Source organism: Pygocentrus nattereri, chromosome 28 (genome assembly GCF_015220715.1).
Source record: "Pygocentrus nattereri isolate fPygNat1 chromosome 28, fPygNat1.pri, whole genome shotgun sequence".
Taxonomy (NCBI): domain Eukaryota; kingdom Metazoa; phylum Chordata; class Actinopteri; order Characiformes; family Serrasalmidae; genus Pygocentrus; species Pygocentrus nattereri.
Genome location: NC_051238.1, coordinates 15,491,420 through 15,515,668, shown reverse-complemented (window position 1 = coordinate 15,515,668; position 24,249 = coordinate 15,491,420). Strand labels below are relative to the sequence as shown.

Genomic DNA, 24,249 nt, shown 5'->3' with positions numbered 1-24,249 from the left:
TGGTTGGAAATAAGGGTTTCCAAAAGACTTGTTAAGCTAACATGTAATGGGAACCAAAAGGGCGTGAAGGTGAAGGGTTTGCCCCGAAATGAGTTATAAAGAAAGATACTTTGTGATGATCTTTGCATTGTGGTTGTCCGGGAATCATCTTGTCACCTGAGGCTTAATAAACAAGAGGGCCTTTTCCTTCCTTTGAAAAAGAACTCATTGACTGAAGTTTGCTTTTTTCTTTTTCTTTGACTTTTTTGCAGAATGCTTTTAATTGTATGCCCCTTTTTGTATAAGACAGCTGAATAAATTTAGAACAAAAAACTTAACTTAGAATATTCGGAGGCCGAATCGCTCTTAGTCCCGTCATACGACAGCATTTAGCAGGGTTTAGCTGCCTATTCAATTAGCTAATCAGAGTGAAGAATTAAATTAGCCAGTCAGAATGCAGGATTCAACTAGTCAAACAGATCCTATGTATAAAGAAGCCAGTCATAGGATACTATAGGATTCAACAAGCCAATTAAAGAACAACACTTAACTAGCTACATCACATTTAAGATTTCAAGTAGCCAGTGTAAGGCAAGATTCAACTAGCCAATCAGAGGACAGGACTCAACATTTAATTATACAATTAGAGCACAGGACTCAAACAGCCAATCAGATTGGAAGTTGCCAATCTGAAAGCAGGATTTAACTAGTCAATGAGATTGGAAGGTTTCAAGCAATCTCAGATCCCAGAATTAAACTAGCCAATCAGGGGCAGGCTTCAACTAGCCAATAAGAACGTCTCAATATAACAAACACTGTTTTATGGCCACAGTCTTCAGTCTAAAACAGCGGTTGTCTTGGAATAATGCTGAGATTTAATGCTATGCCAGTGAAAACAAATGCACTTAGGTCAAAATTGAAATTTAATCAATGTAATAAGATCAGTCAACTGATAAAACAGTTTATTAGATAATTCCAGCAACGCTGTAGGTACACAGGCGTAATTTAGTGCAAATGCTTCAGACCCACAGTTTTTCAAGTACTTTTTAGATATTTACTATGTTTAATTATGTTTAAACAAACTATGTTTAATTATTTAAGACATTCGGTCATTGGTCCTGGACAAATTCCACAAGAACATTTCATCTTGGCTGTAGTAAAAAAGGTCATCAGATGGGAACAATGGGCCTCATTCACCAAATGTTCTTAAGACGAATTTTCTTCTTAAAACCCACTTATGCCATCTTTAAGATTCTGACATTCACCAGTGTTTTCTTATTTGGCTTTTGTTCTACAGAATGAACAGAACACACACTAAGAGCGCAAAGGTACAAACAATTCAACAGGGTAAGAACACGTCATGAATCTGAAGTTTTTTTAGATTGGTGAATAAGGCCCAATGGTATCAACTTTAACAAGGTATTCATAAAAAACTGTTAATTTACGCTAATGCCCCGAGATAAAACAATTCATATAATACTCTTGTGTCCACAGGACCCAGAGGTAGGTCCACTAGAACCCCACAAAACATAAGCATTGAGGTGAAGTAGAAACCAGAGAAGAAGAGCATCACTGTTCGTTCCTCCACTCAGGGTTTACGTATTGCTGGATGGCACTCTCCTCAGTGTCTGTTAGAGGGTGTGAGACAGACAGAGAATTGACATGACACACTTTTAAGAATAAGATCTTTCAAATCTTAAAATAAAAAAAAGCTGTGTTGTGGCAAACTGATGCTACTCTGGACGGTAGCAGGACTGCTAACACTGACACGACTCCTTACAGATGCATGGAGATGGTTTTCTCTTGCTGCAGTGAACTGTCTCTACACATATAATGTTCACTGTATTAAAATTGCAGCATAACATTCCCTCCATTTCAATCCAATTTTAACACATCCTTGTCAACTTGTTGTCTCAATTTTAAGTGCCGTTCCATTACTCTATTAGCTCAACTAGGGGTGAGAAAAAAAAAACAATTTGAATTTGAAGCTCAGCATACATTGCGCATTTCTGAGTTGTGAGGAAGTTGCCGAGAGCATGTTACAGCCAAAAATGGAAATGGAAGATCATGAAGGAGCTGTGTACAGTGAAAGGAAGGCTGTAGGAGTTTTCTCTCACCAGTGTAGTACTCACCTTCAGCCTCCATTTGGATCCTAAGGGTTGCTAGCCGTCTTATTACGTCCTCTGTGCCTTCTACAATGCCACGATTCAAACCAGTGTAGCCTCCCTCGTCAGTGCAGTACTGAATAAACCTAAATACATAATTCAAATAGACACACACACACAAACACATGTAAACATGCTACCACTGAAATACAACTGCAGACATGAAGGACCCTGTGGGTTGAAGATGTCGCATATCAATGGCAGTAGATCATTGCATGTACCTGGACCAGGTGGGATCACTGCTGAGAATGATGGGGTTTCCCACCACGATGAGCAAGGACTTGGCTCGTGTTATAGCAACATTAAATCTCTGCAGGGACAGAAAGAGAGAGAGGATTACAGCATGCAAGTTAAATAGGGTAACAGCATGCATGTTTAATAGGGCTTGACCAATATGAAAAGTTTGTGGTCAATAAAGATACAGCGATTAAATACTGATAACCTCACAATATCAGCCACTATCATTTTTTGTATTTATATTTTAAATTTAAGTTTTAGTTAAACAGTACTTAACTGACAAATATGATTGTTAGCTCTCAATTGTCAGACTTCTTAAACTCAATAAGCAACAGAAGAACATGCAGTCTTGTTAGTATTATTAGCTGCATAACAAAGGCTAGGCTGCAGTCCAGGTGTGCTGCATTTCTCGACCACTACATCACCGATGGCTGTTCCAATCAAAAGGATGCTTCAAATCCAGTACATTTCTTTACCTGTGTATCTATTTAAGCAGGTGGATTTTTTTTATGTTTTTTTGTGATCAAGAATTTTTATTGTTTCACAAAACAACGAACAACAAGGGGATGGGGAGCAACAGACAGTCAAAACAAAAAAACAAAGAAACATAAGAGACATGGACAGCAAGAAAGATCAGGTACAACATCACAGACAAAATTAAATAAGGGAGGAAGTGTCCATACTCAATGTATACCTTGCAGGAAATCCAAAGTACGTAACACTAAAGTCTGCCATGTTTCAACAGTCATGAGCTTAGCATGGTTAAGTTGCGCAGCAGTACATTCAAGTTTTGCTATGTTAAGTAAATGAACAGCCCAGAATGATCCCAGGTGAAGTCCAGGTGTGATCCAGTTATGTAGGATTGTCTTTTTAGCAGCAGTAAACCCAGAAAACAATAGTTTACTCTGTATAGCCCTATAATGGAGTTGTCATTCAGGAGACCCAAACATGGGTCATGATTATATTTAATTTCCAATAAATCAGAAAAAAATGAGTTTACATATTTCTAGAATTTTTGAGCCAAGGGACATTCCCACAACACATGTAATGAAGGTAGAAATTGAATGCAGGTGTGAAAAACAGCTTTTAGTTTGCAGAACAGCATTTAATTACAAATGAATGTTTTGTCTGCTACATTACATCATTCACATTAATGTGATAAGTTACAATTTGCATTGTTATACAAAGAAGGAAACTTCATAAACAGTGCTACTGAGGACCCTCCTTTTTAAGCTGCAGTCTAGCTGTTGGAACACAACTATTTTAGTAATGGGGTGGAGTTATCCAAAATTCTTTATCATTTTGTTTTCTATTAATAACTCTTTTTGTTTTTTTTTTAACAACACTAATGTTTCTAAATCGCTCAAATGTTTCTACCTTTATAACTTTTGCTGTGTGAAACCAAAGGTAGGCATTAACTAGTTACATTTATTTGGTTATATGCACAAATTAATTGTTTGTTTGGTTTTTTTCTCAACATGCCTGTTGAAATCAGAAAACTTGTTCCTTCTATCCGAGTAAACCTGCCAATAAATCAATCAGTTTTACTCAGTTATTCATAGGGAAAAGGTGTTCTATCTGGCTTTACTTTAGAGGAGAAGAAAAACATAGTAAAAACAAATTTTGGGCTTGATCAATTTTTTTGCCCAGGAGTGTATAATAAGAAACATTTGAAGACTTTCTTTTTAACATCATGACTCAATTTGTATTGTGTAACTTAAGTGACTGGGAAAGTGAGAGTGTGCTATTGAGCACACCAGATGCCCGTCAGCATTGGTTTCTCAAGGCAACAACATTTAATTACTAATTCCTTCTTGTTTTTAATGTCATTATGTATCATTTTTGTTACATTAGTGACAGCATCTGTATTACAACAAATAAACCTAAAATGCCATTTGATGTTCATAATTTTATTTTGGACTAAAAGAAAAAAAGGAGAGGCATAAAGCAGACTTCATAGATAGATAGTTACTTTAGTATGCTTCTACTTATAAAAAATTAGCATTTTACACTTCTGTTTGTCTACATAGAACATGGAAAATGGGGAAAGTTTGCATTTCTGTGTGAGTTTTCTATTGGCATAGATGTGTGTGTAGTACCTTCTCATTGTTAAGGAAGCCAATGTTGAAATCTGTATCCATTTTGATGTAATCATTGCAGCTGCGGACAGTAGACACAATGATGACCCTCCGCTCCTGACCTTGAAACTCCTCCACTGAGCCAACCTTCAGCACACAGACATTCACAATTTAACAGGGTTATAGGGAGAAAGTAATGGGAGGGGGTACAGGAGGATTTATCAAGGTCTCATCATGCAGATACAAAATTCCCTCAGTGTTACCTTCAGCTCTTCAATGTTCTGGTAGACTCTCAGCTCCCTATCACATGTTTTGATAGCCTTCCTCAGTTTCTCCACCTGTGAAACACACCCACACACACATGCAGAGGCTTAAAAGCTAGACTTATTGTTCAGTAACTAACTGTAAACCTTATTATACAACAACTACTATCATTTACTCAGTAGCTAATTTAAGGTTTGTGCCAGTGGGTACATAGTTCCCAGAGTTCATATCTTACATGTTCATCTTTTCTTTTCTTTGGCTTATTTGTGATGTTTGTGTAGGTTTATGTACAAAAACAGTCATTACTCATTTTTTTTACAAATCTTAGAAATGAACAGGCTGTTTTTGTTACTTTGCCTTTAGGAATAATAAACAAATACATTATATTGTAATAATTAATACGTCTCTGTAAATCTGCTGCCCTTTAGTGTGCCTTATTCAAAAGCCAGTACAAGCTCAAATACTCCTTATAGCTTCAACATCAATAGGTAGGGCTAAACTGCTCTACGCTGAATAGGCAGAGTGGGAAGTAATGAAGTTAGCATTGTCAATTTTTTAAAGTGTCTGTACTTTAAGTATTTCTGTCACTTAATATTTTTACATTTTTATTTATCTAATATTTTCAAATCAGGCAACTTCAGCTCAGGCCTCTCATCAGGGTTGTTGGGAGGTGGATGTTCTATTGCAGTATATATCTGCACATTTGTACAGGTGCTGTGACTGGCTGCTGCCACAACTACCAGGAACAACTAAAAATTCGTAAGTAGAAAAGCTTTAGGTTAATATATATATATATATATTACTTTACATACCTATAGGAGCAGGTTCTTTTATACTTCTGCGTGAGGAAAATATGTAACTCATACTTTTACCACAGTATTTTGTTTTGTTTTTTTTTTACTAGAGAACTTGTACTTCTGCCACCTTAAATGGATATATGTAAATAAGCACAATAAATCTTAAATGGGGTGTTTTTGAGCTTAATTTCCATACTGAGACTGTATTGATTGGGGAGTCAATGATACTCTTTTGTTTTACAAAAGCAAGGTTTTTACAATATGGGCCTTTGTCATTTCACAGGCCAACCATTCTGGGAACATGGAAACAGCCCCTTTAACTGGTTTAAATCTGACACCAGAGGAAACATTGCGTGTGTTAGTCCTGTTTGGGCACAGTGAAGCATTTATGTATTTAGAATCTTTGCTTACTGTTCATCAGCATGTTTCTATCACTATATAAGCCATGCACATTGTTAGACATAGTGTGATTATGTCTGAGTGAATGCACAAGTACAATTCGAGTGTGATTGTGATCGGAATGTGCTTATTGTTGGTTTATATGCTGACCAGACATTTCATTAAGTGCGCTTCCTTGTTTCTACAATCTTTGTGCATTTTATCAGCTCCACTCACTATATAGGTGCATTTTGTAATTCTACAATTACAGACTGTATCTGTATCATCTGTTTTTCTACATACTTTGTTAGCCCCCTTTTCCCCTGTTCTTCAATAGTTAGGACCCCCACAGGACCACTGTAGAGCAGGGATTATTCAGGTGATGGATCATTCTCAGTACTGCAGTGACACTGATGTTGTGGTGGCATGTTAGTGTGTGTTAGGTTAGTCTGTAATTATAGAACTAAAGCACAATTCATTGGTAAGGAGAGCTGATTAAAGGGACAAGGAGTGTAGATAGAAGGAGGTGTACTTTATGCAGTGCTCAGCGTTCAATGCAACACTAAAATGTGACTGATGTGTGACTTATATTCTGTTCATGTTTTCTTGTTCAAAATGGCAGTCAAATGGCATGAATGGTTGGCTGCGTTAGATCAGATTTGTCAAATAAAGGAAGCAACAACACTAATGAATCATCTTCTTAACAGTGTATGGCAGATTAAACGGCAGAAATAGCCACGTTTTTACAAGGCTAAGAGGGTTAAGTCTACACAATAAATACAGTGCATGCGCAAAGACAATGAAGATACTGGATGATACTGATGTTTGCTATGGCGAGAGAATCATGTATATAGTTCTAATGTTCTGTTTATTAGATTGGCAACCAGGGAGACTGCTCCTGACTGATGATATTGTTCACTCCCACCTGTTTCCTGTAAGGGGTGATGATGCCGATGTCTTTGGGTGAGATCTTGCCGATGCCCTTCTTGCCCTGCGACAGCAGTAGTTTCTTCAGGTAGTCAATGACTTTAGTGATCTCCGTGGTGTTGAAGAAGGATGGACTGTTCGACTCCCGCTCATCCTTCCCATGCACACCATGGAATATCAGAGGAAAACCCTGACAAATCAATAAGCAGAAAGCACACATCAGGACTGATATTTTCATCATTCCTTAGGAGTGAATGCTACAAAAATGTTTTGGTTAATTCTAAGCCATCATAAACTTTGCTAATTGAACAATACATTGCATGTTAAGGAGAACATAACCTGTCCAAAATGTACACAGATAAACTTCTAAATTACAAGAATGAGGCTTAAAATATTTCTGAGAAAACCTGAAGTCCATTACAGTTCAGACTGTTTTGTGTATATTTATGTGCATGTGAAATTGGGGGTTTGATATGAAGTGCACCATTCCTGTAAAACTGATTACAGTGGTGGTGAAACCAGATATAGTAATCAGACGTTTGTAGCTTTTAATGCATCTAAAAGCTACATCAAAGAAATGGCAAGAAATACTAGTCTGATGACTGAGAGACTGTTTTATAACAGTTTTGAAATAAGTTTTTGACCTAAAACATATATTTGTTAAATCAACTCATGACAGAAAGTTACATTCAGGATGTTCTAAGAAAATGTATTTTCAGTTATCACTATGTTAGCATTATCAATATTACATATAAAAACTCAGAAGACATGTTTAGCTTCACTAGTTGTTTTGGGTAATAAACAAAATGACTAAAATTGCAATGTAAACATCATAGCCTCTGGTTCCTATGAACACTACTGCAAAGAAATCTGAGTCAATACGTTTCTCTGCAATGTACCATTTCATATCAAACCACTCTGAATGACTATTTACATGCCCAGGCAAAACAGGGCCAAGCTCGAAATAAATGTTTTTTACTTATGGTTTTGGGCTGGGCAGAGCCCTGATTTAAGCCCTATATGGAATATTTGGTCTCAGATTAAAGATAAACTAGCTCGGCAATGTTTTTTTAACTGTTTGAAGTAATCAATGCTGAGTGAATTTTTTTTTATCTATTTGTTTAATGATTTGTTGTAGAAGCTCATTATGTAGCTATTTTGGGCTTGGCCTATTTTTTGCTCAGAAGTGTACATTTCAATGACTGAATTACACAGAATGTTTAAAAAAATGTTTTAAATTTAATTATATAAGCATGTTAGAGGTGTCAAAGCAATAAGCCTTCCCTTTGAGGATGTGAAAATAATCCGTGCCAACAGTTTTTGCGCAGTTTTAGGTAGAGGGGTGTGAGTAATATGCATTTCTGTGGCAATACGAACTGTGCAAATATCCAGACAAGTCATGCCAAACCAGTAGAACCTTCATTTATGCTGCTACATATAGAGTTAAACAAATAGCTGCATTAAACGGAAAAAACCCAGTTTCACTTCTCTGATTCAGTCCCAGGAGAATCTACATGGCAATGTATGATTTTTACCATTAATGGTATGAAAACTGTAACTCACTATGGCAGGTTTATACAGTATAGTGCATGCATACTGTAACTCACTCTTTTGGGAAGGTGTTCCCAGTTGCAGAAGAAGTTGGCACTGTATTCATCTGCATATGGCTGCAGCTCTCCATCATAGAACATCTCATTAGGAATCTCCAGGATGGCCCTGTGAGATCTGCACAAGAAAGGCAAAGCATTAAAGGTTTAAAACAGAACAAGCAGGACCAGAATCAAGAACATTTTACTGGGCAAGTACACAGGCATGTACAAGAATGACGTGATGATATTAGTGATTAACAGCTGTATGTGATTGGACAAATAATTTTTTGGATTTTGGAAGTGAAAAATAGTAAAGCAGCAAACCATCAAAAGCACTATTCTGCAAATGTTATTGTACAGTTAATTTACGTTTAATGCCAGGTTTGAAGAGTCAGAGAATTTATTAAGCTCTTGACTTTCTTAACCAGTCTTAACAAGTCACTAAAGGCCTGACAAGTTAAAGATTCTATTGATTCAACTAGAAGGATGTTCAAACTTTTGCACAAGCCACAACTACTATTTTATATTTATGTAAAACAAAATGCTTTATTTTTAAGTTAATCAAATATAAAGCAAATGTACATTGACATTTGCAGAATTTTTTTTAATAGTCTGCTGCAAAGACTTTACTTTTTTTCACTTCAAACTAAAGGTGCAATTCAGCTAGGGGTGCCAATTGAAATTGTGTTTTAAATGGAGAACATAAATAGTAAACATATAAAATACACTGTTAAAAACAAAACTCAATCTTAAGCAGATGCTGCACCTGTAGTTGCGCAGCAGCTTGGTAACATAGCGAGTGTTGAATCCATTGTCTCCTTTCTGATAGAGAGGATTTTTGGTCATCAATCGCTCCAGAAATGACAGACCTAAAACACAGTGATCACAAAAAACAAAACAAAAAAAAAACATTGTCACTGCACGACACACTATGTATCTCACAGATTATGAGAGCTATGACAGCTTGAGGCACAGCCTGGCACTGTGTTAGCACAGTTTGAGAGAGAGTGGAGTTCTGTAAATCACCTAGTCCATACTGAATAGTGATTGGAGACCTCAGAATGGGTCCCAGCTGCTTTGGATCTCCAGCCAGAACCAACTGCCCTGTCTCTGCATGCAGCAGGCCTACATAAACACACAAGTCAAACACTGTTACCATGACATAAAGTCAAAAGATTAACAAACATACATACTCTGCCTGTCCTCTCTAAGACAGCAATTAGTTATAACCTTCTTAGTCAACAGAGATACAGTCACTTAACTGCACCCATTTACTTCTTTATGATATTATTTTTTTTCTGTGTCATCCATAAAGATACACTACATTTCCCAAAGTATTCAGTCATCTCCCTTCATGCGCATATGACTTAACTTGACTGACACCCTTTCTTAATCCATAGGGTTTAATATGATGTCAGTCCACCCTTTGCAGCTATAACAGCTTCAACTTTTCTGAGAAGGCTTTCCACAAGGTTTAGGAGTGTGTTTATGGGAATTTTTGACCGTTCTTCCAGAAGTTCATTTGTGAGGTCAGACACTGATGTTGGACGAGAAGGCCTGGCTTGCAGTCTCCACTCTAATTCATCCCAAAGGTGTTCTATGTAGTTGAGGTCAGGACTCTGTGCAGGCCAGTCAAGTTCTTCCACACCAAACTCACTCATCCATGTCTTTACGGACCTTTCTTTGTGCACTGGTGCGCAGCCATGTTGGAACAGGAAAAGGCCGTCCCCAAACTATTCCCACAAAGTTGGGAGCATGAAATTGTCCCAAAATTCTTGGTTTGCTGAAGCATTAAGAGTACCTTTCACTGGAACTAAGGGCCTGAGCCCAACTCCTAAAACAACCCCACACCGTAATCCCCCCTCCACCAAACTTTACACTTGGCAAAATGCAGTCAGACAAGTACTGTTCTCCTGGTAACCGCTAAACCCAACTCATCCATTGCCAGACGTAGAAGCATAAAATAAGCCCATATAAAAAAAGACGAAAGATGCACAGCAGAGTTCTTTTGAGACACTTGGGGCACAGTCATGAATAAAGATTTTTTCTCTCTGTACCAGCATCCTTCCTTTGCCTCAACAGTGACTAACAATTCTGGTTTGGGACAACATTAGCACTTTGTACATGCACAAACACACAGTACCAAGTATCTTCGTTAGAATATTTCTTACCAGCTATGCCAACAATAACCTCAGATTCCACCGCATGACCAGCTTCATCCACAAAGATATGAGTGAAATGACCAACAGGCAAACCCCCAGTGACCAGCCTACACACACACACACACACAGTATGCAACAAAAGACAAATTCAAGATTTTTATTTTGAGAATAAAGATTCTAGCTGAGAATTTTCCAAAGGGGTTTTCAACCTCTAGCCCCAGACTAGTCAGAATTCTTATTAGAGATCCCAGCAGATGCCTGTAACAGACTGCTCAAGGTATAGCCTGTCTATGAAAACGATTACGAAGGATTTTTACCTGCCGGCTGTAAACACAGTTGTGACCAGGATTTTGTACTGCATCAACTCCTCCTTACTTGGGAACTCATACACTTCACCTTTAAGGTTACAACAGGCCTAACGAGACAGCAAGCATACACAAGTAAATCATGTTGAGTGGCAGCACTGAAGAATTGATTTCACAGTGAAGCCTGTTTATTTCAGAAGAGACAACAAACACCTACTAACCCGCAGGCTGAGGGGCACTTGGTCAGGACTGCGGCTGAGGGCATACATCCGGTAGACTTTGTGAGAGTCAACATGCTGCAGCAGTTTCTCACACAGCTGATCTGCAGCACTGTTAGAGGGAGCACATGCCAGGATATGTGCATCCAATATACATTTCTCTACCTAAAAAAAAGAGAGATATTGTGAGTGCAGTGGCACTTGCCCTCCAAGTCAACCTTGCTAAAGAGTATATTTCAGAGGTCACTGTACATAAAAACCTCTGACTCAATGAATCCAGTTTTTATGTGATGTCTAGAGCACATGATTGTCAACATGGTGCTACAACACAATCATACCTATGTGAAATAAATTGTTTTCAACAGCTTAGAAGGCAGCAGGAAATGGAGCGTTGTATATTTCAATATTTTTCAATCCAGCTGGTTTATCTTGTTCATAAAAGCTCACTGTATTCATGTTGTGCAGACCAGGCAACAATATAGTATTTCCTGTCAAGCTGTTAAAAAACTGCATGACAATGCACAGTCACAGATGTGTGGAAAACCACTGAGTGCCCAACTTTTACAAGATTTTGAAAGTTTAATGTAGAAATACATACAGATGGTCTGTGGATGAAGTACCTGAGGCTGAGACTACTGAGCAATGGTCAGCAGGTCACATCCAAGATTTCCATGAAAATATTTAAGAACTTCAAGAACTTCAATTTATTTCAAGCATACATACAAACATTGTGATATTTTTAATGAAATTAAGTTGACCTAATTAATGTCTAAACTGTATCTTAAATATTTTATTTAATTACTTGTGGAAAGACTGAATTATGTTGAAATATTACATATAATTGCAACATTTAGAATAATATTTTACATAAATTATACTAGTTTTTTTCAAATAAATTCTGTCAACATGTTCATTTATGGGGGGTGTACTTTTGTTTAGGTCAGATATGAACATACGTACAATATTTTATCATTAAACATATTATTTCATTCAATTGTCTAAATAATTTGTCACCTTTGATGAAATATAAGGGCAAAATTGGCTACAAGATGGATTTTTAGTTATGAAGCCACTCTGACCCCATGGTGTGGCTTCAAATATTGTTTTCAGAAATGTATATTTTTTTTGTCATTTTTATTAAGAATTAAGTTAAAAAGATATAAAGGTAGGAAAACTACACAAAGCCTTAATATTTGGAAAGAAATGAAAACAAAAAATTATTTCATTAAAATAAAGTACATTATTGTTGTTATTGTTGTAATCCAGTTAATATTTCATATCAGTTAAGTCATTCTGTAAGCAGTTAAGCTCAATGCTTATGATTCAATGTAGAACCTATCAGGGCAAAAGTCATAACTAAATCATAACTATTCTAAGCACAGATTTAAATTTTTGCATGGTTGCCTTATCATAAATTAAGTTTTGCATGAATTTTCCTCTATGTCTACCACGTTGTCTGGGTATGTGTTTTGGACAAGGATGTGGTATCTGTGTCATGCTTATCTTATAGGTGTGGTGAATGTGGCAGTTGGTGAAAGCTGCCCCACCTGTTTGATTGCCTCCACCATGGTGACTGTTTTGCCGGTGCCTGGGGGCCCAAACACCAAATAGGGCGCCGGCTTGGAGACACCGGCCACAATGTTGCAAACTGCAGCATACTGTTCACGATTCTTCTCCAAACTTCTATCAAAGAGACTAATCACACACATAAAACATGCATTTTATAGGTGCTTACACACATAGATTCATTTAATCATATACAGTCAGAGTGAAAGGCACTTTCAGCATATTCAACCAGAAATGTGGCATGGTGGTTTGGCACCATTAGCTGATTGATGGTTCACTGACCTTAATGAAAGTTCAGCATTTGAGTTATCAGAGTTTGACCCCATGGGGAACAAGACTTCACAGAGACTGTGCTGGACAGCCAGCTCCACAGCTCGATGCTGGAGTCTCATCAGGAGCCTATTGAAGGTGAACTCCACCCGAAACTTCATGTTGTCTATGAAACTATCCAAGAACCTGCAAAGCAATACAAAAAACACAGTGTAGAGATTTATTTTTAGTCTTTAGTTTAAGTCAAAATCATAAAGGTATAAAAGGTTAGGATCGCCCAAACAGCATTTTACAGGCTTCCGATAATCATTTGTGTGTCTGAACAAATGCTCAAATATTCATTCTCAAAATTACTCTCTAAAACAATATATTTACATTTCATAATTTATGCTACACTATGTAAGTTGTGAGGATTTGGAGACCTGCAGAGGATGCATGCAGGTCTACCAACATCATATCAAACATCTGAAGCCTGTCTTACTTTGAGGAGAAGCTCAGTTTGAGCTGGTCGAGTTCCACACGGTGCACATAGCCTTTGTATTTAGTAACAGACAGCAGATGTAGGTCTTCACTTTTAGTGAGCAGCAAGTGATCTCCTCTCAGCACTGATGGCCGATTCTCAGAAACACCCGGAACCTGGAAAGGAAAAGCTAATATAGATCTGGAGAGATCTCATACTCACACTGCTAGCTACATATCAATAAGAATGATGAACAGAGAATTACATACTGTCCTTTGGATAGTAACGCTGCACTGAGCACACCGCTCCTGCACTTACCTCAAGCATCAGCAGCTTCTTGTTTCGCTGATCCCTCTCCATAGTGACATCATCTTTGTTGTACCTCTTAATGTCCACCCACATCTGAGACTCTTCCAGGTAAAGTAACAAGTGGAAGCGTTCTGCATAGTTTTGGAAACTCAGCACCGACTCCAGCAGGGACCTAATCATGATCACACACAGACACAATCTATGAACTCTGACAGTGCTCTATAGTAGGTTGTTCATTCTGAGCAGTAAACCAAACAGTTCTTAAAAAGGCCACTTTGGTCACTTTGGAGTCCTGTTGGTCACTTACTTCTTTTCCTGGAGATAAGCCTTGGGAGCACTTGAGGGATCTTTTAAGAACTTGGTCAGCTCATTGATGTAAGATGGACAATTATAGTCTTTCAGCGGCACCTGATATCCAAGTCGATTTAATGTCAAGCTACAGGAGACATTACAAAAAAAAGACAAACACTAAAAAACTGGCAGGAAGTGCTAGAAAACAAGTGCTTTTTTAAACTTACTCTACTACTATACTCTAAACTATAGATGCATCAATATAGGACCTGTGGGCCAATGTTGACACATAACATTTATGTAGAAACTGGGATTGGGAATTCTAACGTGGTCGCTTTTGATTAGTTAAAACCGGTTCTTGGGTTTAAACCATATATTAGTGAAAATAAAAGATGAAAGAAAGTTTGAGTTGGGTCAGAAGCTACAGAGGAGAAGAACATGAAAAGTCTTTGGCCTCTAGATCATCTCTGATCATAGCTCTCTCTCTCTCTCTCTCATTCCAGTCTGTACTTCCTCACAATAGTTTTGCATTCTCTTATGAACTTAGTTTTATTTTCATTAGCATTCAAAAAGCCATTCAGCCTGTTTTAGGTAGAATGTATTCTGATGTATGATGACATTATTAAGTTATGGGAAAAAAATTAAGGTTTTATTCGGACAGTGACAAAAGGCACTTCTTTTGCATATTTAGCCCTTGGGAGTCCTCAAACGCAACCATGCATCAAATTCGTTATTTCTAAATCTTTTTCTGTCTTTTTGATAGCACAGCATAGAAATATGGTTCAAACATTCTTTAAATCTGTAGAGTCTGTTCTCTTAATTCCATCTTATATTGAGATTGTACTTGACTCACAACTGGAGTTATGAGGCTGGGAAAAGGGGTTGAGATACACATAATCTGCCTCTCACCCTGAGTAATTGGTGGATTCTTGTGTTTGCCTACATTTTGCGTGAAACTGCCCAAAATCACTAAGGAATAGCACGTCGGAAACACTTAATTCTTCATTCAGTCAACATCAGAGACACATGTAAAATGAACATTGAAGTTGCTGCAATGGATTTTGAAGGTAGTGATAAAGATAGCGGAGCATTTTGATATGAAACCTATGGGTTGTGTTATATACAAGTGCTAGGGGTATTTAAGATATGCAAAAATCAAGAAAATGCCCTTAGACCCCAGAGGGTTCAATTCACACTTCAAGCCATTTGCAGTCTGGTCCAGGACCATGTAGAAACTGAGATCTTGACTGTGCAGTAAAATGAAGCTAGTTTTATGTCTTAGCTGAACTACGTGTGAGGTTCTGCCCTGAGAAACAGTTATATGTGTTCTATAGACATACCTCTCTGGTGGCACTCCCTCATCCACAGTGAAGGGCACATTCTGGATGCTGCTGAGTTTAAAGGGTCTATAGGGCTCAACAGGTGCCAGTTCTGCTGCTAGTTGCGTCCTGAACTCTGCTTCAATGAAGCGGACAATGTAGAATGGTCTGGAGAACAACTGTATGTTTGGTTTAAACTCAAAGGCCATTGTAGCCCCATAAACACCCACATCCGCTGAAAAGAAGTTCATTTTGATTTCATATGTCTCACCTGTTGAAATAAATGGGTATAATGTAGAGTTACATTAATCAAGAAAGAGAAAAAAACTGTAAGGGTTTTGTTGGAACATGCTGGGACTACAGTGTTTCTTTCTCACCAGGGCTAAGGAGAAGAGGATTACTGCGTGTGACTCTCTCAGGGTCCTCAAACTTGAAGCAATGAATCCAGTGAAGTGGTGAATAGTAGGTGAAGTAAACACTGTCCGTTCCCCTGTTCTCCACAAACAGCTTCTGCTCATAAACCTCTTCACGCTCCACACAGAAGTAGATTTTGGCATCTACCATTTCTGTCTCAGAGCTGATGTGAATTCCATTTTTATCAGCCACAAACTCTGACCTGAGAAAAAAATATTGTTCTATTATAGAGGTGACAACATATTGTACATCAAGAAGAAGCTGATATGTTTAGAATCATCCAAGAGGTAATATATGACATAAAAATCTACTTCAGCCTGATGTTCAAAAGTGGATTTTAGGACAGTATTGTTTGCACAGCTCAGGTTTTCAAGACAAAAGTAATTGTAATCAGAAAACAAATCTGAATTTTGGCTTACGGTGTTTTCCACACATAGGCTATAACCCCCAAAAGCATATTGACAGCTATCCAAGTATATGTGAACAATTTCCAATTGCCATTTTTGTCCTATTCCATAATGTTTTCTATTGTTATTTAGAAACAAGTGTATACTCAAAGGTGTAACAAGTCACAGCATTGACTGCTTGTGTTTTAAAATTTAAACCATACATGCCTTATTTGAATACCAAATTAAGTTAGTTAAGTTTGGTTATCTGTGTATAATAAAATATCAAATCTAGAAAACCCTCAAACTACTAGGTTTAGAGCTGTGGGAAACATTTTAGAATAGAATAGAATAGAATTCAACTTTATTGTCATTGCGTATGTCACAGGTACAAAGCAACGAAATGCAGTTTGCATCCATCCAGAAGTGCTTAGCAGCAATATAAATATATATCTTACAATGTACAGTAAGTATAGTATATACAGGTTAAAAAAATATGAGGGGGTATGAACATGAAGGGGGTTATACAGGTTATAAACAAGAATGCACAGGTTATAAATATGAGGGGTATAAGTATTATATATAATATAAGTATAAGTATATAAGGGGTATAAATATTTACATCTTAAATTTAGGTTTTGGGTTCCTGTATTGAAACAAAATGTGCTTCCCAATGCACACAAAGAAAAGCATTAATGAAGCAACAATATTTATTCTTGATTATGCTGTTGTATCATGCAGATGCTTCTGCTAATACCCTTGAATCTTTAGGTACAGACTATAACTCAGCTTTCAGCATCATCACTAGCAACTCAAATAACACTCATCACTGCATACAGTATGACAAAGTAGGTTGGTCCTCTCTAGATATATGTTAGGAAGCATATTTTTGTAAACAATGGGAATGATCAAACCCCTGCCTTTTACAGAGCTGGAAAAAAAACTGCTTTTTGCTGCAGTACACCAGCAAGAAGGAATTTATTTAAAACTTTAAAGCTGATGTCAACTTAAATATTTAATTACCTCCACTCTGCCTGCAACTGCTATTTAATATTAGTTAGTTCTTACTTGGGTTTGGTACATTTTTATTGTTATTTTATTTATGATTTTTATTTATTAGATTATTAGTTTTTTTTTTTCATTATTTTACCTGCTTTATTCAGTTCTCATTTTTGCAATTTAAATATAAATATTTGTAAATGAGTAAGCTGGATTTTCTTTAAAAAAGTTATTTTATTAACATTTTCTTTTGGAAAACATAGGTTTAAAAAATATTTTCAATCTGTATTTTCGAAATCAAAATACCAATAACACACCACATGATCACTTTGAACGACTAATTTCACTGGATCAATTGACAAGAAAAGAAAGATGATGGTTTATTGGCCAGTTGACAAGAAATTGATAATAGAAATGCTATAAATATGTAAATAACACCCAGTGATGGTCTTTATAATGAGAACAATATGATGTATTAAAAAAAAAAAAACACCACCAACTGCAACAAGCAAATGAAGGTGGAATAACTGAAGCTGTTGAGTGCAACTATTTGAATTGCTTTGGGTAACTGTTTGGGTAATTGCACAAAAATTATGCTGCAGGCAATTGATCACACACACAATATGCAAAATATGCAAATACCTCTGAATTAGGAGGGCGGGAGCTGCATGGCTTGAGTCTTTTTTGTGCAGCATTAGATTTGTGGTCAGCAGAAAAAAAGAATATTATCTTTATGACATACAGTTCAGGAGATATAGACCAAAATATTTAAAGCTTTGCTATACTGACTTCAGCTTGCTAAGCTGAGTACAGGAGGGACTACTCACTAATGACTGAAATTTCATGTTTACATGATGTACGGTTTGGTCTACATGATTTGTTTTAACTTACAGAAAAAAGATAAGAATAGAAGAAGTAGAAGAAAATTTCTAATATTTACAATGAAGTTCCATCACTCATTCTTGGACCCATAAGAAAACAATGAGGAGGCTTGTAAAGACCAGTGCTAGTATTGTATGGTAGGGGCTGCACAGTTTTGAGAAAATACTGATCTATTACTACATAAAGTGAATAAACTGTATGAAAACACATTGGTGAACCCTTAATGTGACATAATTAAAGACGGTATGTGTGTATATGTTCGTTGGCATGCTGACCTCCCATTCTTGATTTTGTTGATGAGCTCTCGAGCTAGTTTCCTTCTAGCTCTAACACCACCCTCAGGTCCTCGGGGTGAAGGAGAAGGAGAGGAAGAAGCCTCTGGGCCATTAGGGGGCAGTGGAGAGCTACTGTTGGAACTCTGCAGTGCGTTATGAGGTCTCCACCACTGGTCCCGTAACACCACTCGCACCTGAATGGACAATGATATAAATTACCATGCTTTTCAACATCAGGGTTTTACTCACCGTATCAGAGTACATTGCTAATATTGCTTTTGTGGCTATGGAGAACAAAACTTGTGATCAGGCTGTCTCACAAACTACATTCAGCATTAAAAGCCTGCTAATCTTCTAGGGAAAAAACAGGCCTGAAGCTTAATTTATAGAAAATAATTGCATTTAAATTGCAATTACATATTTTGAACAAAATATTTAGCTCTATTTTATGTACTTCAAAATATCCCGCTGATGAACATTTTAGGCCTCATTCACAAATCTCAGAGTTTGTCCTTAAATTTGTTTTTGAGAAAGATCCTAAGCAAAAGTCTACGTCAGATTCATGACGTGTTCTTAAACTGTTTAAACCTTTGTGCTATTGCATGTGTGTGGATTCTGTTTTTTCCTAAGAAGAAATCGAAAACACTTCTGAATGTGGGAATCTTGGTGAACACTGCTCAAGGGCTTTAAGAAGAAATTTCTTTATAGGACAGGAAGGTGAATGAAGCCCATTGTTCTCTAAAATTCCTGCACAGAAATAAGGCTAAACAAACAGACACTGATCACCCAGTCTACAGGTAAAGATTAGCTCAAATATTCTCTGAAAAAGGAAGAAAATGTACTGCACCTTCTTCTTTTCCACTGAAACTACGTTTAGGCATAGGTCCTTGTTTATAAGGCATAGGTCCTTGTAAAATAAATATTTTATGCCTGTATATTGTGTAATAGAGTTATGTAGTCAGCACACACCCAAATAATCCTATAATAATTAATCAATTATCTAGCTACAGTGAAACACAAGCAGGGATCGGACTGCTTTATGACACCATAAACTCCAAAATGACTCTCTGTAAGGTTTGTCCTGGCTTACCTCTCTTTTCAGGCCAACCACTGAGTTGTAATTCACACTTAGACTTTAAGAAATTCAGTAATTCACTAAAGACATTCCACAGCATCTTTGTAGAAAAGGTAGGAAGAAAGGAATTTAAATGATAATAATACATAATAATACAGGCTGTCCAGGATTACCAATTCAGAGAGCACAAAATGCTAGCCTGCTGTTTTGCACTTTGTTTGCCACATTCATATGTTTGGCTTAGGTATCCTCTTAAAGAGTGCAATTAATTTGCAAGAATTACTGTGCAAGAAATGACCTATTCTAACATTCTTTCATGCTGCCAAGTCAAACAACATTGACTGAATTGGCAAAAATCCCATTCAACCTAATAAAAAACTAAAATGCCCAACTTAGTTTACAAATTAGTAATGTAAAAATACAATTTAAAGTGAGTTATTATTTATTTTGCATACACGTGCAAGGTCTCATCTATAGCAAAGATGCATTTCTTTTTGCAAGAAAAATATCATAAAACAAGAAATTAATTTAATAAATATTTAATAGTTTTAATTTAAGTATTTTGAAAAAAGCTGTGTGCTACAATTTCTTAGCAGTTTTAGTGACCTTTTGGGAATATTCGGAAAAGCTTGTAGCAACAGTCACTACAAAGAAACCTATTTGTGACTGAGGCACTATGCTCTCTATTTTTAGAAACAGTTGGTCTGAGCTCTTTAAGTACAAACAATATGTATGATATGCTCAGAAAAGCATACTGCTTACTGCGAACACAAACTATCATGTTAAGGCTAAAATACTGCCATATTATCCACCTCTAGTATGGATAGTGTCACTGAACTATTTACATACACCAGTAAAATGATATATACAATAAGAACTATGCATCAACCTTTCATCATGCATCAGTGCACAACCTTCTCTCTTAGCAGCAAGTCTGATCTTCCTGCCACACCCTCCTATATCCTGTGAATCCTGCCACACCCTCTTTCCTTGAGATCCTTATGAAGCTCTTTGTATATATTCCATAAAACAAATAGTTGTGTCCGTAGGGGACAGCAAGCACAGTGCTGACCCTAAACACTGGGTTATCTGGGTTATAAGGCTGCAGATAAACACAAGCAGTGACAAGCATCTGTAGCGGAAAAAACCCTCGTCAGCTGAGTTTCGTTTCACACAAAAAAAAGCATTTATTTCAAGTGATTTAATGAGCTCATTATGCATGTTGTGAATTAAAACATGTAACGTTCTAAAGCTACAACCCCCTCCAGGTGATACTGCTCTATGCACCTGATGTTAAAAAAATATATTTTTACATGCAGCTAAGAAGATAAATTATAATTTTTATGTTTTATGATGCATACTGTTGTGTCGGATTAGCACCAGGAAAGCTTTGCTTTTTCTCACTTTTGAGCTTCAGCGTTCTATTTTACAAAAAGCCTCCCGAAAAGAGAAGAAAATAACCTAACAAACTCGGTTTTAGATGCTGATAGACGCTGGCAGCATTAACAAGTGCCACTGCAGTTCTATACTTGAGGAAGATTTGTTTTGTAAGATTTGTTTCCCCATTGCAAAAGTGCTAATCTGCATACAGTGTATAACCCCAACCAACAACTTTCAATAGTGCTGTCCACTTAAAGGGAAATTCTACAAATTTTTCACAAAGTCTACATAATTCAATTATTAGTTAATGTAAACAAAATCATACAGAGTGTTTTGTTGCAAACTGGTGCATTGTAGAGAAACTTACTTACTTGGATTTCTTTACACACACACACACACACACACACACACACACACACACACACACACACATATATATATATATATATATATATATATATATATATATATATATATACACACATAGTACTGTGCAAAAGTTTTAGGCTAAAACTAGTTTTAGAATAAAGTCATATTCATAATTCAAATAAACATAAAAACAATAAAAAGTAACAAGAATTTCTTGGGTCTATATTCTTCCTTGACACCTTCACAGCCGCCACAGAGACTCGTTAATATCATCAATTACATCATGAGCACAATTTACTGAAGCACTGATTGGTCAACCCAGGAGCTGCTTTTTAACTACATATAATACTGGGCTTCCTCGAGGAGAGGTTTGAAAATGGTTAAACACACTAACATCCATAAAATCACAATTTTATTAATTAATATTCTATAAATTTTGCTTATTCAAATATTAATATTATCCCATATATTATATCTATGACATTGTGAAACAGAAAATGTGCCATGCCAAATTGGCTTCTGTAATAATAATAATAATAATAATATGTAACATAATAAATGTATCATAAGCACAAGATACTTACACTCCTGTTAAAGTAAACCCGTCGATCCCTGGTGACTTGAGCTTTGTGGCCTTGTCTGAGCACATATAGGATTGAGGAGAAGTTGGGATCTTTCTTCACACCACCATCCCTGTGAGAAGTAAGTAGAATAAGATGAAGTATGTAGTCATTCACCAATTAGGCTAGTTTAGTTCTGAGAGGTATATTGTCTCTAATAGTATATGACTACTGGTGTCACACGGCAATATACACCGATCAGCCATAAGATTAAAAGCACCTGCTGTGTCTGATCCCGCCGTACCCGCTCAACACACACTAACACGCTATCACCACGTGAGTGTCACTGCAGTGCTGAGAATGATCCACCACCAAAATAATACCTGCAGTGTGGTGGTCTTGTGGGGTCCTGCCCATTACAAAACAGGATGAAAGGGGCTAACATAGTATGCAAAGAAACGAGACTACAGTCTGTAATTGTAGAACTATGAATTGCATCTATATGTACAGTGGAGCTGATAAAATGGATATCGAGTGTAGAAACAAGGAGGTGAATTTAATATTATGGCTGGCAGATGTACATTTTAGCTTTAACAGTATTTTTTAAACCTTTCTGTTATGTTCTGTAAGGAACAGCAATAAGGTTCCCAGGTCAAAATGACCCAATGCATGTTGAGCTACCCAGAAAGAACTTAAAAAAAAAAAAAAAAATATATATATATATATATATATATATAGTCCATAAACATTATCTTTAGCTCAATTAATGTCAATTGAATCAATATTTAGTCTAATCAAGTTTTTCGCCCATTACAAATCATGATTTACTTAATTCATTTTTCAATACAAAAGTTAAACTTTTTTCTTTACATTAGCAAAAACTAGACATTTAACACATTTTTATTGTAATTTAAACTTTTTCCACATTTTGACATATTTTCTGTCATGAAACATCTGTTTCTATGATAATTCAAAACACTAAATCCAGCAAAAAATGTTTCATGCTCAAAAAATTAAAAAACATGTTTCGTGTATTTTTAAACTTTAAAACGAGTCAGTTTGACCCAGAAAATAAAAAGGAGGATAAAAAAATATCTAACTCATTTGCTTCGGACTGTTTTGAAAGAGACCTGTCCAGGGTGTATCCCTCAGCACCCACCCGCGACCCCGAGGGAGAAGCGGGTTAGAAAATGTGTGTGTGTGTGTGTGTGTGTGTGTGTGTTATGCTCTCTTCCTGGAAATGTGCTTTCATTGGCGTTTACAATACTGCTGTAACTCATGTTTTGGAAAAGGACTACTCAGAAATACATTAGTTTTATTAATGCAAATGTAGCTGTATTCTGGCCCCGAATGTATATCGGGGGGAAAATAACCAAAACAACAAACGACCGATTGTGGCTCTTACCTGTCTCTGAACTCGGAGTTGTAGATTTCCTGAAGTTCATCTCTGTTAATAATACTGATTCTGTTCGTCTCGTGTAGAAACTCTATGAAGTCCAGGCCAACTGAGCGGATATCAGCGTTAGGAAGTCGAGCATTTCTGTTTCTCCGACCCATCGTCTGAAGTTCTGATATGCAACCGTTTCACTGACAGTTAACGCGGATGTGAATCGGCTGAGGAACACTGATGACTGGGCTTGGCATCCTAACGCCTCTTCTGAAGAAGACCTGACTCTGATGGTGAAACGAAACCGAAGGCACAGCCTTGAAGGCAGGATATATCCAGGAGAAACTGAAAACACCACGAGATAACACGCAACCTGATGCAAAACAACTTGACCAGTTCTCACTGGTTTCACGATTTATACCCAAAATGAGAACGTTCAGGCCGAGCAGAGCAGGTGAGGATTTAAACGACTTCAAATAAAGCGCCATATGTTGCCCTCAGGCTGTTCACTTGGTAAAAAATAAATAAATAATAAGTGTCCAAACTCTGATGACGAATTAGCTCGTCGCTAGCTTGTCCTAGTTTGACCGTATAGCGTACATTTAAAGCCTGCTAGCTAGCTCCCTGTATAAAACTGTATGTAGGATATTTTGATAGTAAACTTATCAGAAAATACTGTCAGAATTGAAACTAAAGGGGGTCCATCAAGCCTCAATCACATATTTAGGGGTTAGGTAAGGCTAGACTGACATTAAAAGTACAATGAAAGTGTACAATGAAAATCGTTTCAAAAGAAGTCGCAACAGTAAGCTAATATATGCGCATGCGCGATAGGACCACTCATTAGTTATGCGTCATGGAGTATGAAGGGCCAGCTCTGCCAAAATGAAAGATAAATATAATTCAAAATTAAATGGCCTCATAAACTGACCAACAAATAAAAATAACTAAAATAACTATATAAGTATACACTCACCGACCACTTTATTAGGTACACCTGTTCAATTGCTTGCTAACACAAATAGCTAATCAGCCAATCACATCGGCCTTAACTCAATGCATTTAGGCATGTAGAGGTGGTCAAGACAACTTGCTGAAGTGCAGACCAAGCATCAGAACAGGGAAGAAAGGGGATTTCAGTGACTTTGAACGTGGCGTGTTGTTGGTGCCAGACGGGCTGGTCTGAGTATTTCAGAAACTACTGATCT

General features: G+C 36.9%; 1 protein-coding gene across 1 annotated transcript; it reads right to left on the bottom strand.

Annotated features, from left to right (window-relative positions):
• Positions 1-884: 884 nt before the first annotated feature.
• LOC108425091 (putative helicase mov-10-B.2) lies at positions 885-23,340 on the bottom strand. The gene is made up of 22 exons (XM_017693492.2): positions 23,060-23,340; positions 21,679-21,787; positions 18,271-18,464; positions 15,692-15,930; positions 15,336-15,585; positions 14,012-14,140; positions 13,714-13,876; positions 13,417-13,571; positions 12,948-13,121; positions 12,647-12,794; positions 11,103-11,264; positions 10,894-10,991; positions 10,586-10,683; positions 9,441-9,539; positions 9,181-9,283; positions 8,433-8,550; positions 6,824-7,015; positions 4,723-4,797; positions 4,481-4,606; positions 2,366-2,454; positions 2,112-2,230; positions 885-1,607 (listed from the first exon to the last, which is right to left on the bottom strand). The coding sequence occupies exons 1-22, from the start codon at positions 23,209-23,211 to the stop codon at positions 1,549-1,551; spliced, it is 3,051 nt and encodes a 1,016-aa protein (XP_017548981.2). The 5' UTR covers positions 23,212-23,340; the 3' UTR covers positions 885-1,548.
• Between the last annotated feature and the right edge of the window lie 909 nt (positions 23,341-24,249).